The 19,506-nt window shown below is 39.7% G+C and overlaps 1 protein-coding gene and 1 long non-coding RNA gene across 7 annotated transcripts; one reads left to right on the forward strand and one right to left on the reverse strand.

The window, feature by feature from the left end:
• Positions 1–3: 3 nt before the first annotated feature.
• Positions 4–15,694, reverse strand: entpd1 (ectonucleoside triphosphate diphosphohydrolase 1). 6 transcript variants are annotated; one of them, XM_034860247.1, is made up of 12 exons: positions 15,364–15,514; positions 15,144–15,167; positions 6,692–6,819; positions 6,029–6,146; positions 5,410–5,560; positions 3,712–3,871; positions 3,383–3,586; positions 2,963–3,220; positions 2,443–2,556; positions 2,178–2,315; positions 453–693; positions 4–357 (listed from the first exon to the last, which is right to left on the reverse strand). In XM_034860247.1, exons 1-11 carry the CDS (start codon positions 15,377–15,379, stop codon positions 487–489), a joined length of 1,518 nt encoding a protein of 505 aa, XP_034716138.1. In that variant the 5' UTR covers positions 15,380–15,514; the 3' UTR covers positions 4–357; positions 453–486. The 6 variants fall into 6 exon arrangements, with proteins under 6 accessions (XP_034716138.1, XP_034716140.1, XP_034716137.1 ...); XM_034860249.1 differs by lacking the exon at positions 15,144–15,167 and adding an exon at positions 15,678–15,694 and having other exon boundaries at positions 4–693; positions 15,364–15,429; XM_034860246.1 differs by having other exon boundaries at positions 4–693.
• Positions 1,835–19,049, forward strand: LOC117936836. Its single transcript, XR_004655034.1, has 3 exons — positions 1,835–1,846; positions 10,366–10,367; positions 18,935–19,049. It is a non-coding gene; the product is annotated as an uncharacterized LOC117936836 (long non-coding RNA).
• Positions 19,050–19,506: the final 457 nt, after the last annotated feature.

Here is a 19,506-nt window from a genome sequence, read left to right on the forward strand (position 1 = left end):
GGATAAAGTGTAAATAAATCATGCCAACCTTTAACTTTTTTATTGCATATGTATTTACAAATTACAAGAGATTCAAACATTTTATATAAACCTGGATTATTTTATTTATACAGTATCATATTCACATTATATGTCAAGACACATACATGCAGACTGAGGTGTGCACACACATTCAAGCACACATTCAAATTCAAACATACACACAGACACAGGAACTGTCCTTTAACCAAAGAAGCAAATTACCTCTTTAGAAAGAGTAGAGAAAGTATTTGTCCTTCTGAAATGTCCTTTTATCCGCATAAGCTGCAGGGCTGTTGATGTGCAGCAGATGTTGAAACTTTGACCTCCCCACAAAAGCTGCAAAGTGTAGAGTTGACTATTATATTCACAAAATGATAGAATAGCCCACAGCAAACTGACTCAGAAGCCTTTACAGGTTTTCCCTTCCTCACCGTCACATATACATGCATCTTTGTGTGTGTATGTTTATACGATCTGTGGCTGTTTGGAGCAGCGGGGCCACAGAGGGCGTAGGCTGAGGATGAAGAGGATGAAGATCAGTACTGCGATAATTGACACTATTGAGACATAGCCAGCATGGGGCAGGGGGGGAGAGTCAGGAGCTTCAGCTGGAATCATATTGGTCAGATTCAACATGTAGCCCAGCGTCCAGCCTGCATCACTGCCTTTTATCTGGAGACAAACACAGGAAAAAGGAAGACTTTCACTGATGTACGGCATGCCAGTACATGTCTTCCACTTCCACGTCCACTTACATAAATATTGATACTTTTCTTAGATGGAATTTTAAATAGAGAATTCTCCAACCATCCCAACTACACGTTGTCTGCTGGGGACATGGAAGAAGGCGTGACATTATTTTATGCAGCAATTCCTTCAATCCAAGACAAGTTTCTCTTAAGAAAGATGGTAAAAGAAGAATGCTGAGCCTACATGTTTAAATCCAACTCTTACCCTAAACTTAAGCCTAGAACAGAGATTACTTCTTTTTTAATGTAAAATGTAGCTGCTTCAGTTTCAGGATTCTGATATTGTGCATGCTGGCTGTGCTGTTCCTACTTTGACAAATCACAAGATCTGCTGTGACCTGCACAGTATCAAAACAATACAGAAAACTAATTTAGTAACGTTTCACACAATAACAAATACAAAACAAAAAATTAGTCTGATTAATTGCCTGGGAAAAAACAAGGGAATTTTAGATAGCTCATGTATCTCTCTTTCAAAACTGAATTTCCAAAATTAATTTTCTTTTTAATTTGTCCTATTCATTGATTCACTTTCATTTATAGTATCACATCATAACATAAGAGTTAGCTCAAGACACTTTACAGATCAAGTAGGTCTAGACCACACATTTACACACATTGTCTGCTGCTTGGTGTAAAACACACTAGGTACTGTGTACAATACTCGTGTTTTGGGCAGAATTGATTTTGGTGGTATTTTTTCAATGGTGCCATGTTTATGTGAGTTGGGGTGTGGGTCCTTTTAGCACACTGTAATTTAAGTAAATAGATCTATAGATGAGGGTAATATTGTCTTGCTGCCCATCATTTCCTTGTAATATGGCCTCAAGTAGTCCTATTCATAATTTTTCTCTTTCGTACTTAGCTAGCAGAACATATTTGCTCAAAACATTTAAACACAATTGACTATGTACACGCTTTAGTTTTCTTTATACCATAAATAAGTCTTATATTTCCTGGTCGTTAGCTTCAACATGGGGGAAAGAGTTTGGCTTTTGAAAAGAGCATCTATGAATGTTTCACAATTATCAAGATTTTATTGGTAGGTGGTGGCTGTGGCTTTGCAGGTAGAACTGGTTGACAATCACATGGAGCTGCTCTTAATCTTTAAGAAGGAAACCATCATTGGTATTGGGGAATCAGGTTTCTCAGCAGAATCCTCATAGCTGTTTGGAATTTAGAGCCTCCTTAAAACAGAGACCTTTTACCCAAATGTAACTATAGCCATTTACTGTAATGGTTGGTTCCCTAAAACTTATGCTATTATATCAATGAACAGTACAAGTGGATGAAGTGCTGAGTGGTCGTCCAGGAGTAAGGTGATTGGAGAAAGAAAAATATCAAGGCTTAGGATCTAGGAAACACACACATAGGAGATAGGAAGGGAGTGGACTGTGATCTACCGACCTTTTCAATGAATTTTATGTCGGAGTAGCTCTCTGAGGTGAAGTTGTAGCCTTCTGTCAGCAGGGTGAGGATGTACGTGCCAGAGAAACAGTACTCAGCCAGGTACTTTAATTTTATGTTGGGATGCCGCTGCCTTATCTGTTCAGCAATTCAAATGCAAAGACATGATTGATGTACAATACACGTAGTTCAGGACATAGATACGAAAGACAGGAAAGTATGGCAGGATATCTGTTTTGTGTCTTAACTGATGCATATACCCGACCTGATTCCAAGGTGTAGCGCAGTAGCGTTTGAGCTTCTCCTTGACATCATCAAGAGGGATGGATGTATCGGTCAGATTGAGGAAGTTCATTACAAAGTAGTAAGCGGAGAACGCCTACAGTTTGTGTGTGCGAGAGAGAGAGAGAAAGAGAGAGGAAGAAATGAGGCAAAAGAAAACAAACAATTATATAGGCTAATCAGCTAATAAATACTTTATTCTCACTGTTTCAGTTCATAAAGCTATATGCACGCCAAAAAATGCCATTCCCCCACAATATATTGGGGTGGTGGCAAGAAATTCAGACACACTGTGTATTGAATAAAACCCCAAAATATATACTACAAGAGATACTGCTAGAATTTTTTAAATTTATTTTATCCGTAATTTGATTGAACAGTGATGATTGCATTTGATAAACCCCTATGTTGTGCAACGCCTGTAGCTACGTTGATTGTGTAACCCTTAAAATAGGTCACTTGTATATGCTAATAAGTAAAATGTGATAACTGTGTTACATTACCCCAAATGGCCCTTGCAAAAGTGGCTGGAAGACTCCATTGAAAGAGCATTGGCTGTATTTGCAGTAAGTGAAATTGAAGATACTTTTGATGGTTTTCTGGCATTCTAGGAAGTTTCCATTCCCAGCGTGATTGAAGGTCGCAGGAGCTCCTTGGGGTTTCCTGTCTGACACGCAGGGGCTGTCATAGAGGACAGAGTAGTTCTTTATCTCAGCATAGCCAGGGTGGAAACAAGGATCTAAAACTGTTCCTGGACCTGCCTAGGAGAGGGTGCAAGAGACAGCTAATAAAATTGAAAGTCAGCATTACTGCACATTTCAGCATAATCCTGTCTCTGTTAAAGATGATTACATTTCAAATGATCTGAGATTAGATAGTTTAACAGCCCGTTATTGTTAAATGAGAAAAAAGAAGACATTTACTTGAGACTGGTGTGCCAGCATCATTCGTAGTGCTTGGTCTTTCCCGTAACACAGGAAGCTGTGAGTGTACAGGTTATAGTCATTTCCGTAGAGTCGGAAAGTCACAGAGTTACTGGGGGACTCTGAGCCATTGTAATCATCGGATACAAAGCTAATCTGAGTGGAGGCCCCGCCAAGGTCAAGGGCCCCTGTGGTTTCCAAGCCCTGTAGCAGAAAAAAAGGCATTGAAGTGTGCGCACAGCAGAACACCCTGACCAATGAACACAAAGCACATTTAAAAGTGGACAAACTTGCACATATGTGGTGTGCAGACATGCGAGCATACAGACCTGTTTAAGGCGGTCATCCAAGTAGTTGACTGTGACCCAGCCAAAGGCACCCTCCTCCTGGCCGCTGAGTATTCTCGCTCCCTGATAGGAAAAGGGGAACATTTGCAGGGCTTTCTTCACAGACTGAAATACACTGTCTGACGCCGCGCTGTTCTCCATACTGCACACACAACACAAATTCATTAGACTGATTCACGTCCATAATTCAAATCCGTGCAGCAACCCATAAATAATAGACTGTACAGTACATAATAAATTTTACTATCATTCGCTACTCTGGCTGTAAAGTTCATGTGGCGATAAATCACTAAACAGGCATATGGAAAAGGCTACAGATAGTGGCACTTTGACTGCCAGCACAAACACAGTTACAGAGTTAAAGCTAGGGATACACCAGTGCAGAACTGGGCCATCAGGCCAGCAAGGCCTTCTCTGCTGGCCAAGAGATTGTCAGAATTTTTCAAATTTTTTTGTTTATACATATTTCTAAAATACAGTTGTGCTCAAAAGTTTGCATACGCTTGAAGAATTGTAGTATGTACAGTATATATTTAGCAAGCACTGACATTGGAAAAACTGACATTGCGATTTTTTTCTCCCCGCGATATATATTGTGATATGAATAAAGAAAGAATTTTTTAAAAGATGACATAGATAGCTCTATTTGGAAATAATAAATCCTTCTCGACTACTGCGGTGATTTTGTACGGGAGTGCATCTACACAGAAGATGAACTATGATAAACTTGAATGCTTAACAAACGCCAAAGCAAGTAAGCGCTGTGACTTCTAATGGGATTTTGGAGAGGGAAATTAGGTAGAAATATGCTAGTTGAATAGCATGACACCATTGTATTCATATAGTAATCAATCCAGGCTAAAGTGTACCACAGTGACTGCATGTTGCTTCCTCTAAATTTCAGACTCTGGTCGACCACTGGTGCCAGCTTCTTTGTTTAATAAATTGATCAGACCTGAGACACGCAACAAACTCTGTGTATCCAAGAACAATTAAATCTGTGTAAATGATGTTAGATCAGACACAGACTTCTGTAGTAGATTAGTGTTATGTTTCTAGTGTCGTGGCTCCTAACCACGTTAGTTGAGACGGACAAACGCCTTGTTTCTATATGCTAACTATGTTAGCTTTAGCCTGGCTGGTGGTGGCTTTCTACTTGTTTCTTTAGGCTAACTATATTAGCTTTAGCCTGGCTGGTGTCAGCTTTCTGCTTACAGATATTATTTATGTCACATTCATTTTTACAAAGTCCTTTCCCATGAGCCTATTACCTTAATTTCATTGCTACTTTCTACCTCGGTTGTGCTTCTTCCAGTGCATCTAATAAATTTGAGCTTTTATCCAATCATATTTCCCCCATGTGCTGTTTCCCGGTGAAAAATCTACTCCTTCAGAATTCCCAGTGAATTTCTTTAGTAATTACATGGACCAGCGTTGTATGTGATGCAGCATCTTGCCATACTACGAAACTGAAAGTTATGGTATCCATCACTGTGGATCCATGTCTGCAATAGTGATGAATAATAATAGTTACTGTAGGATAGTACTGAAGGCCCAGGTTTAAAATACTCAACCCGCCACTACCCCAGTGTCAGCATGAAAAGGCTTGCTGTGTTTTTTTTTTGTGGATGCATGTTTTATGTCTGGTTATGGGAATGTTTGGTTACACATGTGCCGTACTTCAACAATCTCATTCCAGCAGTAGCCCCCAGATAAAGAGGGGTCTCGCCTCGTCTTTTTTCGGGCACCCGCTGCACGGCCTCCTGCATGCATTCTGTCAGAGACTGCCCTGCCTTCGATGGAGCGGACGCATAGCTGGAGATACCTGGACCTGCAGGTTGAGCAAAATGTCAAGAGGAGAGTGAAGTAATTTAACTTAAACTTAGTGACCATAAAACATAACAAGAGCCTTGAGTTCAAAGATGCTAGCCTGCTTGGAAATGTAAGGTCGTCTGTACAAATCTATGAACAGGCAAGGAATTTGCTTGGAATTACGGAGAAGAAGCTTGGTGACAGTTGTTCGCCTGTCAGTGGCGTCGTATCCTGTTTGCGCATAAGTCAGCATTATTTGTCTGGCAGAATCTTTCATAAATGTATTTTATTTCATTTTAATGATGCACTTTTTAGATCTTGATTGTTTCTAATATACTTTTACTGGATGAAGGATTTGCTCATTTGACAAAAAGATAAAGCATTTTCGACCAGGATGTATTCATTAAGAACTTATTTACATTTACAGCTTCATACTAAACATTAGAAAGGTAAACCCAATTTTCATTGTAATTCCAATGTAACATACCTTTGACTTTGCAGGAATGAGTCTGTTCAACTCTTCCAGTGTTGTTATCCTTCTCAGCTGGCCACTCATAGATGTACAGAGCTGTGTGGGAGGAGCCGGCGTCCAGCACTATCCCATACTGGAGTGGAGACAGAAGGAGGCATTCCAGTTCAGGGACAGTTAACTGGGGATGACTTCCATCCAGAAACAAAGTTTAAACATTCAGTGTGAGGGTTGTATAGCCCAAAGAGAAACTGCAAAACTTTATCTGCAATAGGTTTATCGGTGCAAATAGAAAACGATTAGTTTAGGGCTGAAACTATGTAGTAAAACAGACCCCCTGCCTATGTAATCCAAAATAGCTGTGAGACTTTTACTGGGGCTGCATTTGTGACACAAAGGAGCGGTGATTTAATAGTCCTATCAACATCCTCCTCCCTTATTTGGTAAGGGATTTATTTTACTAGTAGTACAGGTTGAGACCATATTTGGTTTGGGGACTTGAACAATAGTAAATGTTTGTACTAATTCCTCTCTCAACTTCTCCCATACTGCATCAATCAAGTAATTGTATGTCATGACATTGGCATTTCCCCTGGCAGATTCCTGGCAGTGGCAGATTTCTTCTTTGTGGACGTACATTGCAGCAAGGCTACAACATTTCAGTATATTCTTTTACTGTACCTTGTATTTTTGGGGGAAGGGCCTGTTCTGTAAAACTGCCACCGTCACCAAGGCAACAATCGCTATGACACCAATCACAGTTATGATGATGGTCACAGGCGTGTGCCAGGGGTTCTTCTCTTTCATCTCTGAGAGCGGGGGCGGAAACACAGACAGACAAGACAGGCAGACAGGAAGGAGAAGCGAGAGGGTTGCCGGGGTGGAAAGGGGAAGATGGGGAAACATTGGAAAGAGGAATAGAGGGTTAGCCAATCTTGCATCCAGATGTGCATGATGTCACAGCATGTGTGTGTTTGTATAATTGATAGTCTGTCCCAGGGGATTGCAAAAAGCTTTTAACTATGTTGTTTTTTAACCAAGGACTACAGATGGATGACTGATTTAGTGTGTCTGAACTCATGCCAGACTGTTCCTTGATTCTAGAGGGGGGTTGTTGATTCAGTTGCAAAACATTTGAAGGGGTATTCCACCGAGTTACATAGCTATTGCTGAAATATCAATACGATTTCTCTTTTGGAAAATGATTAAAAGAAAACCGGTTTCACGGATATTATTGTGGAAATAACTCAAGTGTTTATACAAACAACAGAACCTTAGCTACAGTTAAAAATTGAGTCACAGCCAACAATAATTATTCATTTCCACATCCTGTTGTAGGTATTCTTTTAATCCTGAATATATTTGATTGCTCTGTCTGCTAATACTTTGTTAAGTTCCCATTCCTTGCTAAGTACTCAATGAGTTTCCACGGTTTACAAATAGGATTTGAAAAACACACACGTTATTGTAGATTGTATGCGCTTCTACAGCATATTCACATTTCATCAAGAGGAAAAAAAGGGTGTAACAGGCTGTACTATGATGGATGATGGAAGTGAGTGTTGAACAAGATACCAGCCTGAATTGTAAAGAGATACACAGACACACACAGACACACACACACACACACACACACACACACACACACACACAGACGGTTTTTTGATTATCACCAGGGAAAGTAAACTGGCAGACATTATCTAGGTGTGCATGACAGCTGGCATAGTACAAACAATGTAGAAAGTGACCGGACTGTACAGAACAATACACATTTCATCAGAACATATAAAGCCAAGGACACACTCACTCACACTGATACACACACACACACACACACACACACAGCTTTTCGGTTGCTCCGTATCATCAGGACCCGGAACAGTGACAGTAAACCTGACCTTTTGTCTACTGTGGGAAAACACACAAAGACTGAAACTTTAAGCACATTAAAGCAGTGACTCAATGACAAACACACAGCAAAAGATAGCACTTACCTCTGTCTACTTCAATGAACTTACTGTACAACTAACAGGGGAGGGAGAGAGAGAGGGGTAAGTGAAAACGAGTCTAAGTGGAAGGGAGAGGAAAATATGTGGAGGAGAGAATGGACAGGGGGAGGTAGCAGAGTGATAATATAAAGAGGCTTTTTCCGCCGTGACCGGACAGAGGATTAGAATAGAGCTGTGTGCTTGTATCTTCCTGGTGGAGTGGCTCTGAAGCACTGAGTTTGGCATTTCCTCCCCAAGCTGGGACCACAAAGCGGGTTACTATGGGGACGGCTAAAGTGTGTGTCTGTGCGTGTGTGCATGTGAAGCCCATTAAAAGGGTATCTCTCTCCCTTCTTTTTTTTTTTTTGTGAACTGAGTCACTCGCCCCCAGCACTTCTCTATCTCTCTCTCTGTTCATTCTGTTGGATGGGTAGGAGGGAGAGAAAATGGGGACTCCCTTGTTTAGCCACTTTTTATTGCTGGCAGGCTGTGATGTCATCTCTGTGACGGATTGGAATCCCCTGCTATTCTCTCTCTTTCTCTCTGTGTGTTAGAAGAATAGGGTGTGTGCAGCAGACCCAAAACATGACTTGCTTGCAAATTTGTGGATCCATTCACAGATCCATTCTGTTTTTTCCCTCCCTTGGTGCACACATGCAGATAAACAAACACAGATATTTAAACATTCTATATTTCAAACTTTCACATTTTTTATATATTGATATTGCTTATCATTCCCTAACATTCCTCTTTTTAGGAGAGCTAAATGACTCAAAACTTTGCAAATTGAGGAAACACACACACACACACACACACACACACACACACACACACACACACACACACACACACACACACACACACACTAAGCAAAAAGTTTGCAGCTATTTTACCTCCTTTCCTTTATCCAAGGACTGTAAAAACAAGATACAGTCTGGCAGAATTCCAGTTATTTATCATATTCCCAGCTAAAATTTTCTTCTTTTTGTTAAATTTAATAGAAATTACAGTCAGACTGATCTCTGTGCTGATTTATTGTAATAAATATTCTAACCAAATTAGAGAAAATTTTAAAATAAAATCTATAAAACACAAGAGATAATAAATTACAAGTAAAAACTTGAAACATGAATGAAGGAGAGAGCGAGACATGTCCAAATGCATGTGAAGTTTCTGATTGCTTTAGAGAATCTTTGGGGGTTTTCTGCCTTTTAGTTGATAGGACAGCTAGATGAGAAGGGGAGAGAAAAGGGGAAGACGTGGAGGAAATCGTCACAAGTCAGATTTTAACCCTGGACCTCCGCGTCAAGGCATAAAGCTCAGCTCATGTGTGCCTGCTACTCACTGAGCCAACCCGGCCACTTAATGCACTTTTAAATGGAGTTTGGTTGACAGCTTGTCTTGAGCTTTGTATCCAGGATGTTTTGGCTTCACTTTTGTACAGGGGGAAGCAGTGGAGATGCATTGCTATCTATATATGCAGTCTGTGGTTTAAACACTTAAAATCATTTCAGTTGCCTTATTTACCGTTTAAACGGAACACATTTGAAAGTCATTGGTATGACAATTAAAATTTCCTAAAAACAAATGGTTTAAGGAATCAAAGGCTAATACGGTGCAATACCAGCATGTTTCTTCAGAGGGATAATGGAATTGAAAAAACACTTCCTCGAAGGCGTGCGGCCTCAATGAAGTAAAAATGAAACCATATGTGATTTTTACATATGTTTTTCTGTTTTACAACATCTGCACATGCCTTTGTTATGTCATTACAATAGCTGTTTTTCAAGCAGATCTGTAATGTATAAGAACATTAGACAAAGTCAACAACCACCCTTAGCAACAATTAACAAATCTGTTAATGACAGCTGGCACCAATTACAAACCCCTTCCTAGTTTAATTATAGAGCAAATCAAACATCAAAGTCTTTGAGGAAAGTTGTTACTCTTGAGCTGTAAAGGTCCCTGAACATCCCCCTTCCTCCTATTGACAGTCAAGTTTGAACAGTGTTTAGAACATTTAGTTTCCAGTTAAAGTCCTTACAGATTAAGGTAGGCAATGACTGTTATATATGTAACCACTTACTAATGATGCTGCTGTTGGCAGACAAACGTACAGACATACTGTAGTCACAAACACATGTTGAGACAGAACACAGGGTTTACCTGAGAAGCAAATTATGTGCATGAGATCATCAACTCTCTTACTTAATCAACACAGACTTGGACGAAATGGGCCACACAAACATGCAGATTTGTATGTTTGTACTGGAATTTTATTTACAATATGCATTCCCTAATGACCACTACTATCCCAAGCCTAGTCTCAGCTCAACCCTAAAATCAAGGTTTAACCTTCATGTAAAGAAGTGACGACCTCACTTTCCAACACACGTACTGCAACACAAACACATGCACATCTTGCTCCAGAGTTTTTCCATGTCCGACCCTTCCGTAAAAACATGTAGTGTGAAGGTGAGGCCAGGCTGGTTCAGTCTATGACATGACCAAACACGGAGTGGTGGGATGAGGAGATCGCGAGAGAGATTTTAAGAGATTGTTTTAACAAGCGAAGTAAAAAATAAATAAAAGAAAATAAGCTTTAGTACGTGTTTGAACTAACTTTATCTTGTGCGAAAGCAGAAAGTAAAAAAAATCTATGTGAGATTTAACATTAACTTCTGTTGCCTTAAGTAAAAATTTGGGTTGTGTAGAAAAACCACACCAGTCATTCAGAACATGCACGCACTTTGTTCAACAAATGTTGCACAAAAATAACATTCACAGCACAACAACACATTCTTACCTCAAGTTGACCAATGACTCATTTATTCCCTAATCCCTAAACTGAAACGAGACAGCACCAAATTACGTCACCTAGCAAAAAGAAGTCCAAAGTCTAAACTGTTTTTTAACAAGTTCAAAGGTTCAGCACATATAAGTTCTCATACAAACACAGGCCCTCACAGACATAAATGCCAAAATACACAGTTCATAGGCTTTCTTAAACGGCATTTTCCACTGGGTATGTCTCTGCGTTAGAGGTGCTGCGGCTCCAGGAGTAATTGCGGCCTTTCAAGTCAATTTTTAACATTCTGCTAGCCGCGCAAAGGCGCGTCCCAGGCGTGCGTAAAGCGGCTCTGTGCTCCACTAAAGATATACGCCAGGTCTGTTTTCTCGGCGGCGTGTGACGACCAGGCAGGAAGAAAATCAGCAAGAGTATCCAGTCAGTTTACCAAAACACACCCACCCCAGTATTGTATATGTCTCTACAAGACCACGGACAACGAGAGATTCATCTTGGAGGTGGTGTAACATAATATAACATCACAGATCCTTTTTACAAGGACAAAAGAGAGATGGCATAAAGCTTATTTACAGGAGTGGTTGGAGTGGAAGGTAGATACTAGATAATATACACACAATTGTTCTGTAGAATCTGACGCTCCAGGTGTGGAATGGCCCGTGGTGGAAAACAAAACCGGAACAAATCCGGAACACAGTTGGAATGCTAAAGAGACGCGTCCATTGGAAAATGCCTGTAATGGGTTATCTTCACACAAAGTAGCACTATGGACTTTATGCTGGCATGTTGTTGGAGCCCAGGCAGGGCTCCACCCTTGTTGATCTGGAACTACAGGCTCAAAAATCTCCCGTTTTAAAGTAATGCAGAAGTAGCAGAGGAAAAGGAAGAGATAGGAGGGTGTTTTTAAATCCGCCGATGCTGAGAGGGTTTTTTCACTTGACACTAAGTGATGAGTCAAAAGGTGACACCGTCAAGGATTGGACTGTGTCATCAACTGCGGTTTTGATAATAGCCAGAAGACGATAACAATGCCCTTGCAAGCAGAACTTACATTTGTTGTGCTGCTTAATTGTTAGGCCCTAACAAGTCTTAAGCGTGTTTGTGGACATGATCATGGTAGCGGTTATACATGTTACATAAGCACGGTCACCACAACTCTAACACCTGTGATTTAAATCCGTAGCATAACATTTTAAGTATTTGTTACAGATCAGGATATTTATACTTTTAAGTACCGTTTTAATAGGGAAAGAAATAATAAAAAATAAAAAGAAAGAAGGATGGGATGTTGTATAATGTAGAGGAGCAAAAAACTAAAATAGGCTACACCTGAAAGGTTGTGGAGGAAAGTCACAGGTCTCAATTCAGAAATACTTTATTAATGAACCAGTGCCTCACAATAGTATGTGTTGTTTATAATGCTTAAACCTGCCATCACAATCTATTTTTAAGACTGCAGTAATTGCAATCGAAAGCACTTAATGGATAGGAAGTGCAGACTGTATTTAATACATTGATTCTTGTACTTATGTATTGAAGTAAATAGACCACATTGTTTTCCTCCTCAGCTTGACACACTTGCACATACCCACAGAACTATTTAGTGCCTAATCCTCAAGGTCAACACATCTCCGTTCCCACACACAGCACACACCATTGTGCTCTGAACACAGTGTCCTTGAGTTGTCACTGGGTTTTTTGCTTCAATCTTTTCCATTAATAAGGCAAACTTGTGTTTGTCCTAAACATTGAAAGCCACGGCAAAACTTGGCTCTATAAATACTCTCGTCTGGGCTTATTGTGCTGCTTCCTGTTAAAAGGGAACCTTTGGCAATGTCATATTATTAGAAATGAGAAGAAGCATGTCCTTCCTTCACAGGGAAGTGGTCTGTCCACAGTGGTGTTCAGTCCAGGCTGACACTAACCTTGGGCTGGGTTGGTCTACCCTGACCTTTTTTAGCAGACAAAAACATGGCCAAGTTCATTCTTGCTGAGCAACATCCCTGGTGCTTGTAAAGGCAAAGCCTCTCTCATTTGTTTTAATTTGTATCATAAATTTGTATCATAAATTGTAGTCTTGCATTGCCAGACCTTCCTCCACAGCGCTGCCGAGGAGGGTCTGGCTAGTACAAACGGCATCCCAGTGAGGGAGAAAAACGTGCTCTTGTTCATTCCGTTTTTTTTAAACCAGTCACATTCGTTCTGGGCACTGTAAGGAGCAACGGTGCCTCTGCAAAAATAGACTCCAGCGGAATTCTCGTCTGGTACCTGAACAAAATCCTAAAAATGAAATGTCGTCAATTTCAACCACATAAATTGTGACACTATTTTCCTTACTGAAGATGTATTTGCGTGAACAAACCTTGAGCCAATCCTCCTTTCCCAGGGAGGTTCTTTGTCTATCTACTCTCACATCATCTAAGTTCTTGGAGATCTAACTGCTTTCAGAATCAACTCCCAGAGGTCAAGCCAGTAGATGACAGAATATAAAATACAAAACAATTGTGATTGAATTGTTTCATAACAGATATTTAACGGGTAAGTCACCCAAATAAAAAAAATAAAAAATAAAACATTTTCTCACTTAGTCTAGTGGTGTCCCGCCATGCAAATAGTTTTGGTTTAATTTGTCAAAGTTTTGAGCTATCTCTGCCTTCTCAACTCCAGAGTAAATGGTAAACCTCAGCACATTAAAGCTATAGTGCGTAGGTTCTCTCATTAGGAATTCTAAGTAATGAAAACATGAAGCAAGCCTTCGGTGATCGCACCCCCACCCATCCTCTATGCAGTTGCAAACACGGAGAATTCAGAAACATCTCTCTTCAGAAGAGGTAATTATCTTGTACTTTAAATGTTCCTTTCATCTGCAAAGCTGAACACGGCCGTTGTCCTTTCTCAGCAGTGACATAAAATGCATCACTCGAGCTTCTGCACAAGAGTCACCGTACATCATTTTGTAAACATAGCCATACTGAGAAATACAGAGAGTTTTGGGGAGCTTAATTAGTGTTGTATCAACTCATTTGGCAATGGTTTGAATGTAACGGACATCCATTAATATAAAATAGTTGCATCTACTTCGTATATATTGTTTTTTGTAATTTGGTTTAACTGACCCTTTAATCTACATGTTTAGGCTGGCATGTTATTTTGAATCTTGAGATGAGGCATTAATCACCAAACATAATCAAATCAGATTTTTGAGAGTGTCTTTAAACATTTTTGAATTCACCAATACACCTGAATAGCCTAAAATAAATCATATACAGTAGGTATGTACTGCAGTGCGCCCGTAATACTACCGGGTATGATATAAAGACCACAAAACAAAAAACAACAAAAGAATCACCAGGTTTCTCTAAAATTTCAGCTTCCACGCCACTTAACAGAATTTCATGAGTGGTGCTCAAAGCAGTGAAAAAGTTTTAATATAGTCCGTTGTAAATGTTATATATATATATATATATGTAAATATATGTAAATGTCCGTTGTCAAGATACATTGTTGTTGACTTTTTTTAAATGTTGTTTTAAGTGAGAACCACAAATGAAATGTTATTCACCTGCATTGTAATGGGGTGAACTGGCCCTTTTATTTTATAATTTACATGGAGAACTAGGTGCTTTAATCTTGACAGTTTACAAAGGGATCAGCCACTTAACATAAGCAAATGTGACTTTTGTAAACATTTTTGGGACTGTCCAAACATTCTTAAATTCACTGACGTAAATGTTTGGGTGCAAAGAATATTGGGTTAAAGTTGATGTTTTTACTTTTTTCAAATATAGTTTGAAGTGAGTACCACACTTGGAATTCCATTCACCTGCAAAGTAAAAAGGTGGAGGCAGAGACAAAAAGCTCAACACATTAAATCCAAACTATCTGCCTGGCATGCGGTTATTTTGTTGTTGTTGTAATTATTGAAAAGAATTGAACATTAATCTAGGAGACGTGTCTTATTGTGAAACTTTAGGTATCAGTCAAGAAACGTATACAAATGTGACTTTTGTAGACCATTTTTTAGATAGTGGTATAGGTGCAAATACTATTTGGTTTAGTTTAAACTCTGCTCTGACATTGGACTTATCAACATATAATTGGATCATACGTCAAACATATTATCAGACTTTAACCAACCCCAATCGACCGCATTCAATTATTCAGATAGCATTGTACAATTACCCTCGGTCACATGCACTCTGCCTGATAAACTACTATAAACCTCACGTGATCGTGAGAGTGCCTCTTTGTGTGCCACTGTTTATCTTCAGCAATAACATGACACAGACCCTAAGCTTATGTTGTCCACTCAGGCACATGCTAAGGAGAAGTCACATACCTGACCCACACTGCAACACAGCCACTACATACAATAAAGCAATTCACACAGTTGGAAGAAAACACACACTCACCTGATACATAACATTTACTCTACCAACTTCTGGTACATCCTGCTGTTGGATACACTGGGTGATAAGGATTTCCTGCTCTTGTGTTTGTGTATGTGTGTGTGTGTGTGTGTGTGTGTGTCTGTGTGCCAGTCATAGCAGTACACCTACCTCTTTGTGCAGACATGGGTTCTTTCTCAGCAGCAACACAATGCTCTTTCTATTCTTTGCCCCCCCTCTCTCTGTCTCCCCCTCTCTCTCCCTTTCTTTCTAACCTCTCTCTTCCTCTCACTCTCTTCCTCTATCTCTCTCTTCCTCTCTCTCGTAACACAGCTCTCTGCTCAGTCTCAGTCACGCTTTACAGCACCTCCTTTCACATACACTCTTTATTAGGAGAAGCAGAGCTTCCCTCCTCCCTCCTGCTCAGCCCACTCCCCTTCTCAGACGTTTTTTAGCTTTGGCTTCTGTTTTCTCTCTCTCTCTCTCTCTCTCTCTCCTTTTTCATTTTTTTTGCGTTGTCACTCTTCCCCTTCCCCACTTTATGCATCTCCCTCTTAATCTGTTATACTGCCTTAACTCTCGCACTCTCTTACACTGGTGTCTTTTTCATCATTTTTCCTTATGCATCTTTCTCTTTGCCATTGTCTCTATCTTGGAAAAGTGGGTCGAACATGAAAGCAGTGTTAGATCTGGATGGGAGCTGGAGCTCAAGCTGGAGGGGTATTGGAAAAAAGGCTGCAGGTGAACTCAATCTCCTGTTGAAATCCTTGACACCTGGCCCACTCGTTTTCATAGATGTAATTTCTCTCTTAATGACTCTACTAAAGTATTTAAACTCTACTAGAGATAAGGATAACTTGTCGGAATTATTCAAGACTTCCTTTAGTTCAAGATGATAAAGAAAGCTTGAGTCCAGGGCCATGGCATTGACACTGCCACCTGTTTGTTGTGTGTGTGTGTGTGTGCTTGTCACACATATTTTACCAAGGCTTGAAACACAAAACTCTGTGTGCTGTTAAGCCATGATCACAGGGAGACTGCACTTTAACCACAAATACAAACCAAAAAACAAAAAATGTGCCACCATCAGCAGAAAACAGTTAAGATATGGGTGTGATCAGTATGCATGCTAACGTGTATAGTATTATCAGTACAAGTGGTATTGGGCTAATGCTTTGTTTTTATGGTGGAACTGCAGACCGAGGTATCATTTAGCTTAGTGCTCTCCTAATATTTTGTGCAGTGCAGTTTTTGAAAACCAATTCTAAATGACATGCTAAATATTTCCTACAAAATGGCGCTGGCTCCTATCGTTCAGCTTGAATCTGTAAATGCTCCATCAATCTGTCAATAAATATGAAAATCATCATTAGTGATGATCAGTTTGGGGGGGGGGGGGGGGGGGGGGTTATTGCCTCTGCTACTTTTGGTCTGAGTACCCCCATGTACACTTCTGTTGGTAGAATTTGTCTCTCTGCACAGTCCAAGTACATCTTTAGTCAGTCCAAGTTTCTTCTAAGTTCTGATCTGGTTAGTTTCCATGCCCCTATGATGAGCCCAAGAGTCCTTCTGATCTGCACAATTACTCCTCCAGTCTGTAAAAGATCATTTATCAGTTTGTCGTTTTTAAAGTGCCTATCTGGTCGCTGAGTAGTTGGTGCCAATACCAGTAAAAAAAACTACAACACTATTCTCGATGCCAATTTCAATACCACGATATAAAAGGATTTTCTAACATTCCGTGTACTTTAACTTGAAACATGAACTTCTTTGTTAAAGTATTTGAAAAATCTAAAAATGTCATAACAACACATACAAAACATGCAATAGAGCATAGAACAACATAATATAGTGCAACAACTAGTGTCCCCGGACGCATTCCAGACTTCCTTTTCAAAAGCTACTTGCAAAAACAACAGTGTTTAACAGTTGCGTGACTAGAGATTGTACAAACTCCAAATAAGTAAATATTGGAGATGTATTTGAAAGATTGAGACAGCCTAGAGCACAAAAGGACCAAGACGGGCTAATTTCCTCCTTAACATGTAGCTAAGCATAAGCTTCAGACTAATTTTGCATGGCTACAAGGGACGGGCATCTCATGTCATTTCAACATTTGTGTACTCACATTGAATTATATAGCTACAGTTCCCGAGTTGGTTACAAAAACAATCAAGACACTACCAGTAAAGTGTTCCCGATGGATCCTAGCAATGGATGTATTAAGAGAACGGTCCTGACTAACGCCACCATGCTATCCCTGCTAATGGCTAATGGCAAGCGGCCATGTAGCCAACTACGGTGAGGTATTTGAAGCCAAGAATCAGAAACAGAGTACCATGAGTGAATCTCTTTGTTGACTCTCGTTCATTTGTTTTTGACTGGAACACTGTGACGCCTATACTGCCCCCATCAGTTCCCGAAAAGGCGCCTGCACTGATGCTGCTAACACTACCATTGTTGCTAACAGTGCCTACAATGCTTTAAAAAATGGCTGGTGTCATATTAAAACCGAAAAGTGTTGGTAGTATCGGTTCTCGTGACATCCCCTATTTGAAAACGTCAAGTTGCATTTTATCCCTTGTTGATTTAAAAAAAAGGATTCATCCTTTTATTTCTAGTGTGTCTTGCTCAAGCTACCAGCACATGCATCAAAACTATTTCACATTTTAGAACACATGCAATAAGTCTAGGGTTATGTAAATGGCAACGTGATTCCTTGGGGAAGTTTTGTAAAGGCCTTTTAAAAGGTACTAAAAAAAAAAAAGAGCACTTAAGGTAATGTACTGTATGTTACAGCTCATCCTAGGCCCAGTTATCTGAAATGAAACGTACTTTTGCAAGCAGAGTGTGTAAGAAGTGTTGAGGCCTTTCACAGCTTATTTCCCCTTTTTGTACAAGTCTCTTACTGATGCAACATCCTTAGCACAATGAGAAGGGAAAGAGACACAGACACAAGAGGACGAGGAAACTGAGAGGGTCTCCACACAATGGTCTTATTTGTTGGACCACATATTCAGTCCACAATCATTAAAACGAGACAATCAACACATATTTATTCTATTGCCTCTCTCCCTGAGTGGCACCCGGAGATCTTTTACTGGAGAGCAGTGTTTTTTTTAATTTTTTTTTAAATGCAACAATAACAACTGTATTTTGTTTTGATCTATTTTGTTCATTTAAGCAAATCTCTTAAAAACGAATCCTGTACAAATTTCAGTTTGACACAAGTCACTCGAATAATGGATGTCAACAAGCCACATAGTCAGGAATATTCTATTTCCCCTTGCTGATGTTTTGTTGATGCTTTAAGCTATATAGACTTCATTTACGTCAAAGCCATCTGGAAATGTAGCAGGTAATGGCAACACAAGTCCCATCAGTTAACGTTGGTGGCCTGGGTCAAATGGTTCACATCAAGCAATTTGTATTTCATTTAAAAACATCAAAATGGTGGTATATTTTCATAAACTAAAAGATAGATTCCCACAGTGTATTAGTAATCAGTTAATACAGGGGTCTTCAATGTTTTTAAGCCAAGAACCCCTTAACTGAGAGAGAGACGGAGCAGGGACCCCCTACTTCATATGTTGTATAAAATTAATACTGCATGTTAAACGGGGCCTTCATTAAAGTGGGCAGCAGAAAACCTTTATACATACCTTTTTAGTGCACAGAATACTAAGCTATTAAAATAATTGATGGTAGGATTTTATAATGTTAAACATACACAAGTGGAAAGCAGCCCCGCCCGCTGCAGAGAACCGACAGGATTGAAACGGCAGCAGCTTTCAGCGACTTTAGAGTGAAAAATCATTACAGCATACATTGACAAAATATATAGAGATTGGCAGGACGGTCTGTAATACAGAAAGTCCCAGGCATCTTGTACATCCGGTTTTAATTGGTATCCGTCACAATTAATAGATATCAATCATTTATATATACATTTCCTATATTCTTTGATTTTGACTTTAGTGATCCCCTTATTTTTCATCCACTGTATGGTCGGCGGCAGGCCGAAGTTTCCACCTATTTGGGTAAATATCTCAATCTTCTACTACTACTAATCTACTAAATGCACTGGCACACAATTCATTATAATGAACTTGGCCATTTTTTGTGTTATTGTAAAGTACTGTTGATCACAGATACACATTCCTGCTGATAAATATACTCACTTGGGCACCAAATCCACACCTAAAAATCATTTCTATCAACTTTAAGCTTGTCTCCCTCTTCTTCAGTTGTCTTTGTTGTGAAGGCATAAAAAAATAAGGCGCCTTTCACTTTCACTAATTTCACATCTGATTG

The sequence above is a fragment of the Etheostoma cragini genome, chromosome 21 (genome assembly GCF_013103735.1).
Source record: "Etheostoma cragini isolate CJK2018 chromosome 21, CSU_Ecrag_1.0, whole genome shotgun sequence".
Lineage (NCBI taxonomy): Eukaryota > Metazoa > Chordata > Actinopteri > Perciformes > Percidae > Etheostoma > Etheostoma cragini.

What these genes read in the sequence shown, in the direction of transcription:
- entpd1 (XM_034860247.1), bottom strand. An exon ending in TCATTCCTGCAAAGTCAAAG is followed by an intron (nt 5,561 to 6,028) that starts GTATGTTACATT and finishes CTCAACCTGCAG; the next exon opens with GTCCAGGTATCTCCAGCTAT. An exon ending in TGCTGGCACACCAGTCTCAA is followed by an intron (nt 3,221 to 3,382) that starts GTAAATGTCTTC and finishes ACCCTCTCCTAG; the next exon opens with GCAGGTCCAGGAACAGTTTT.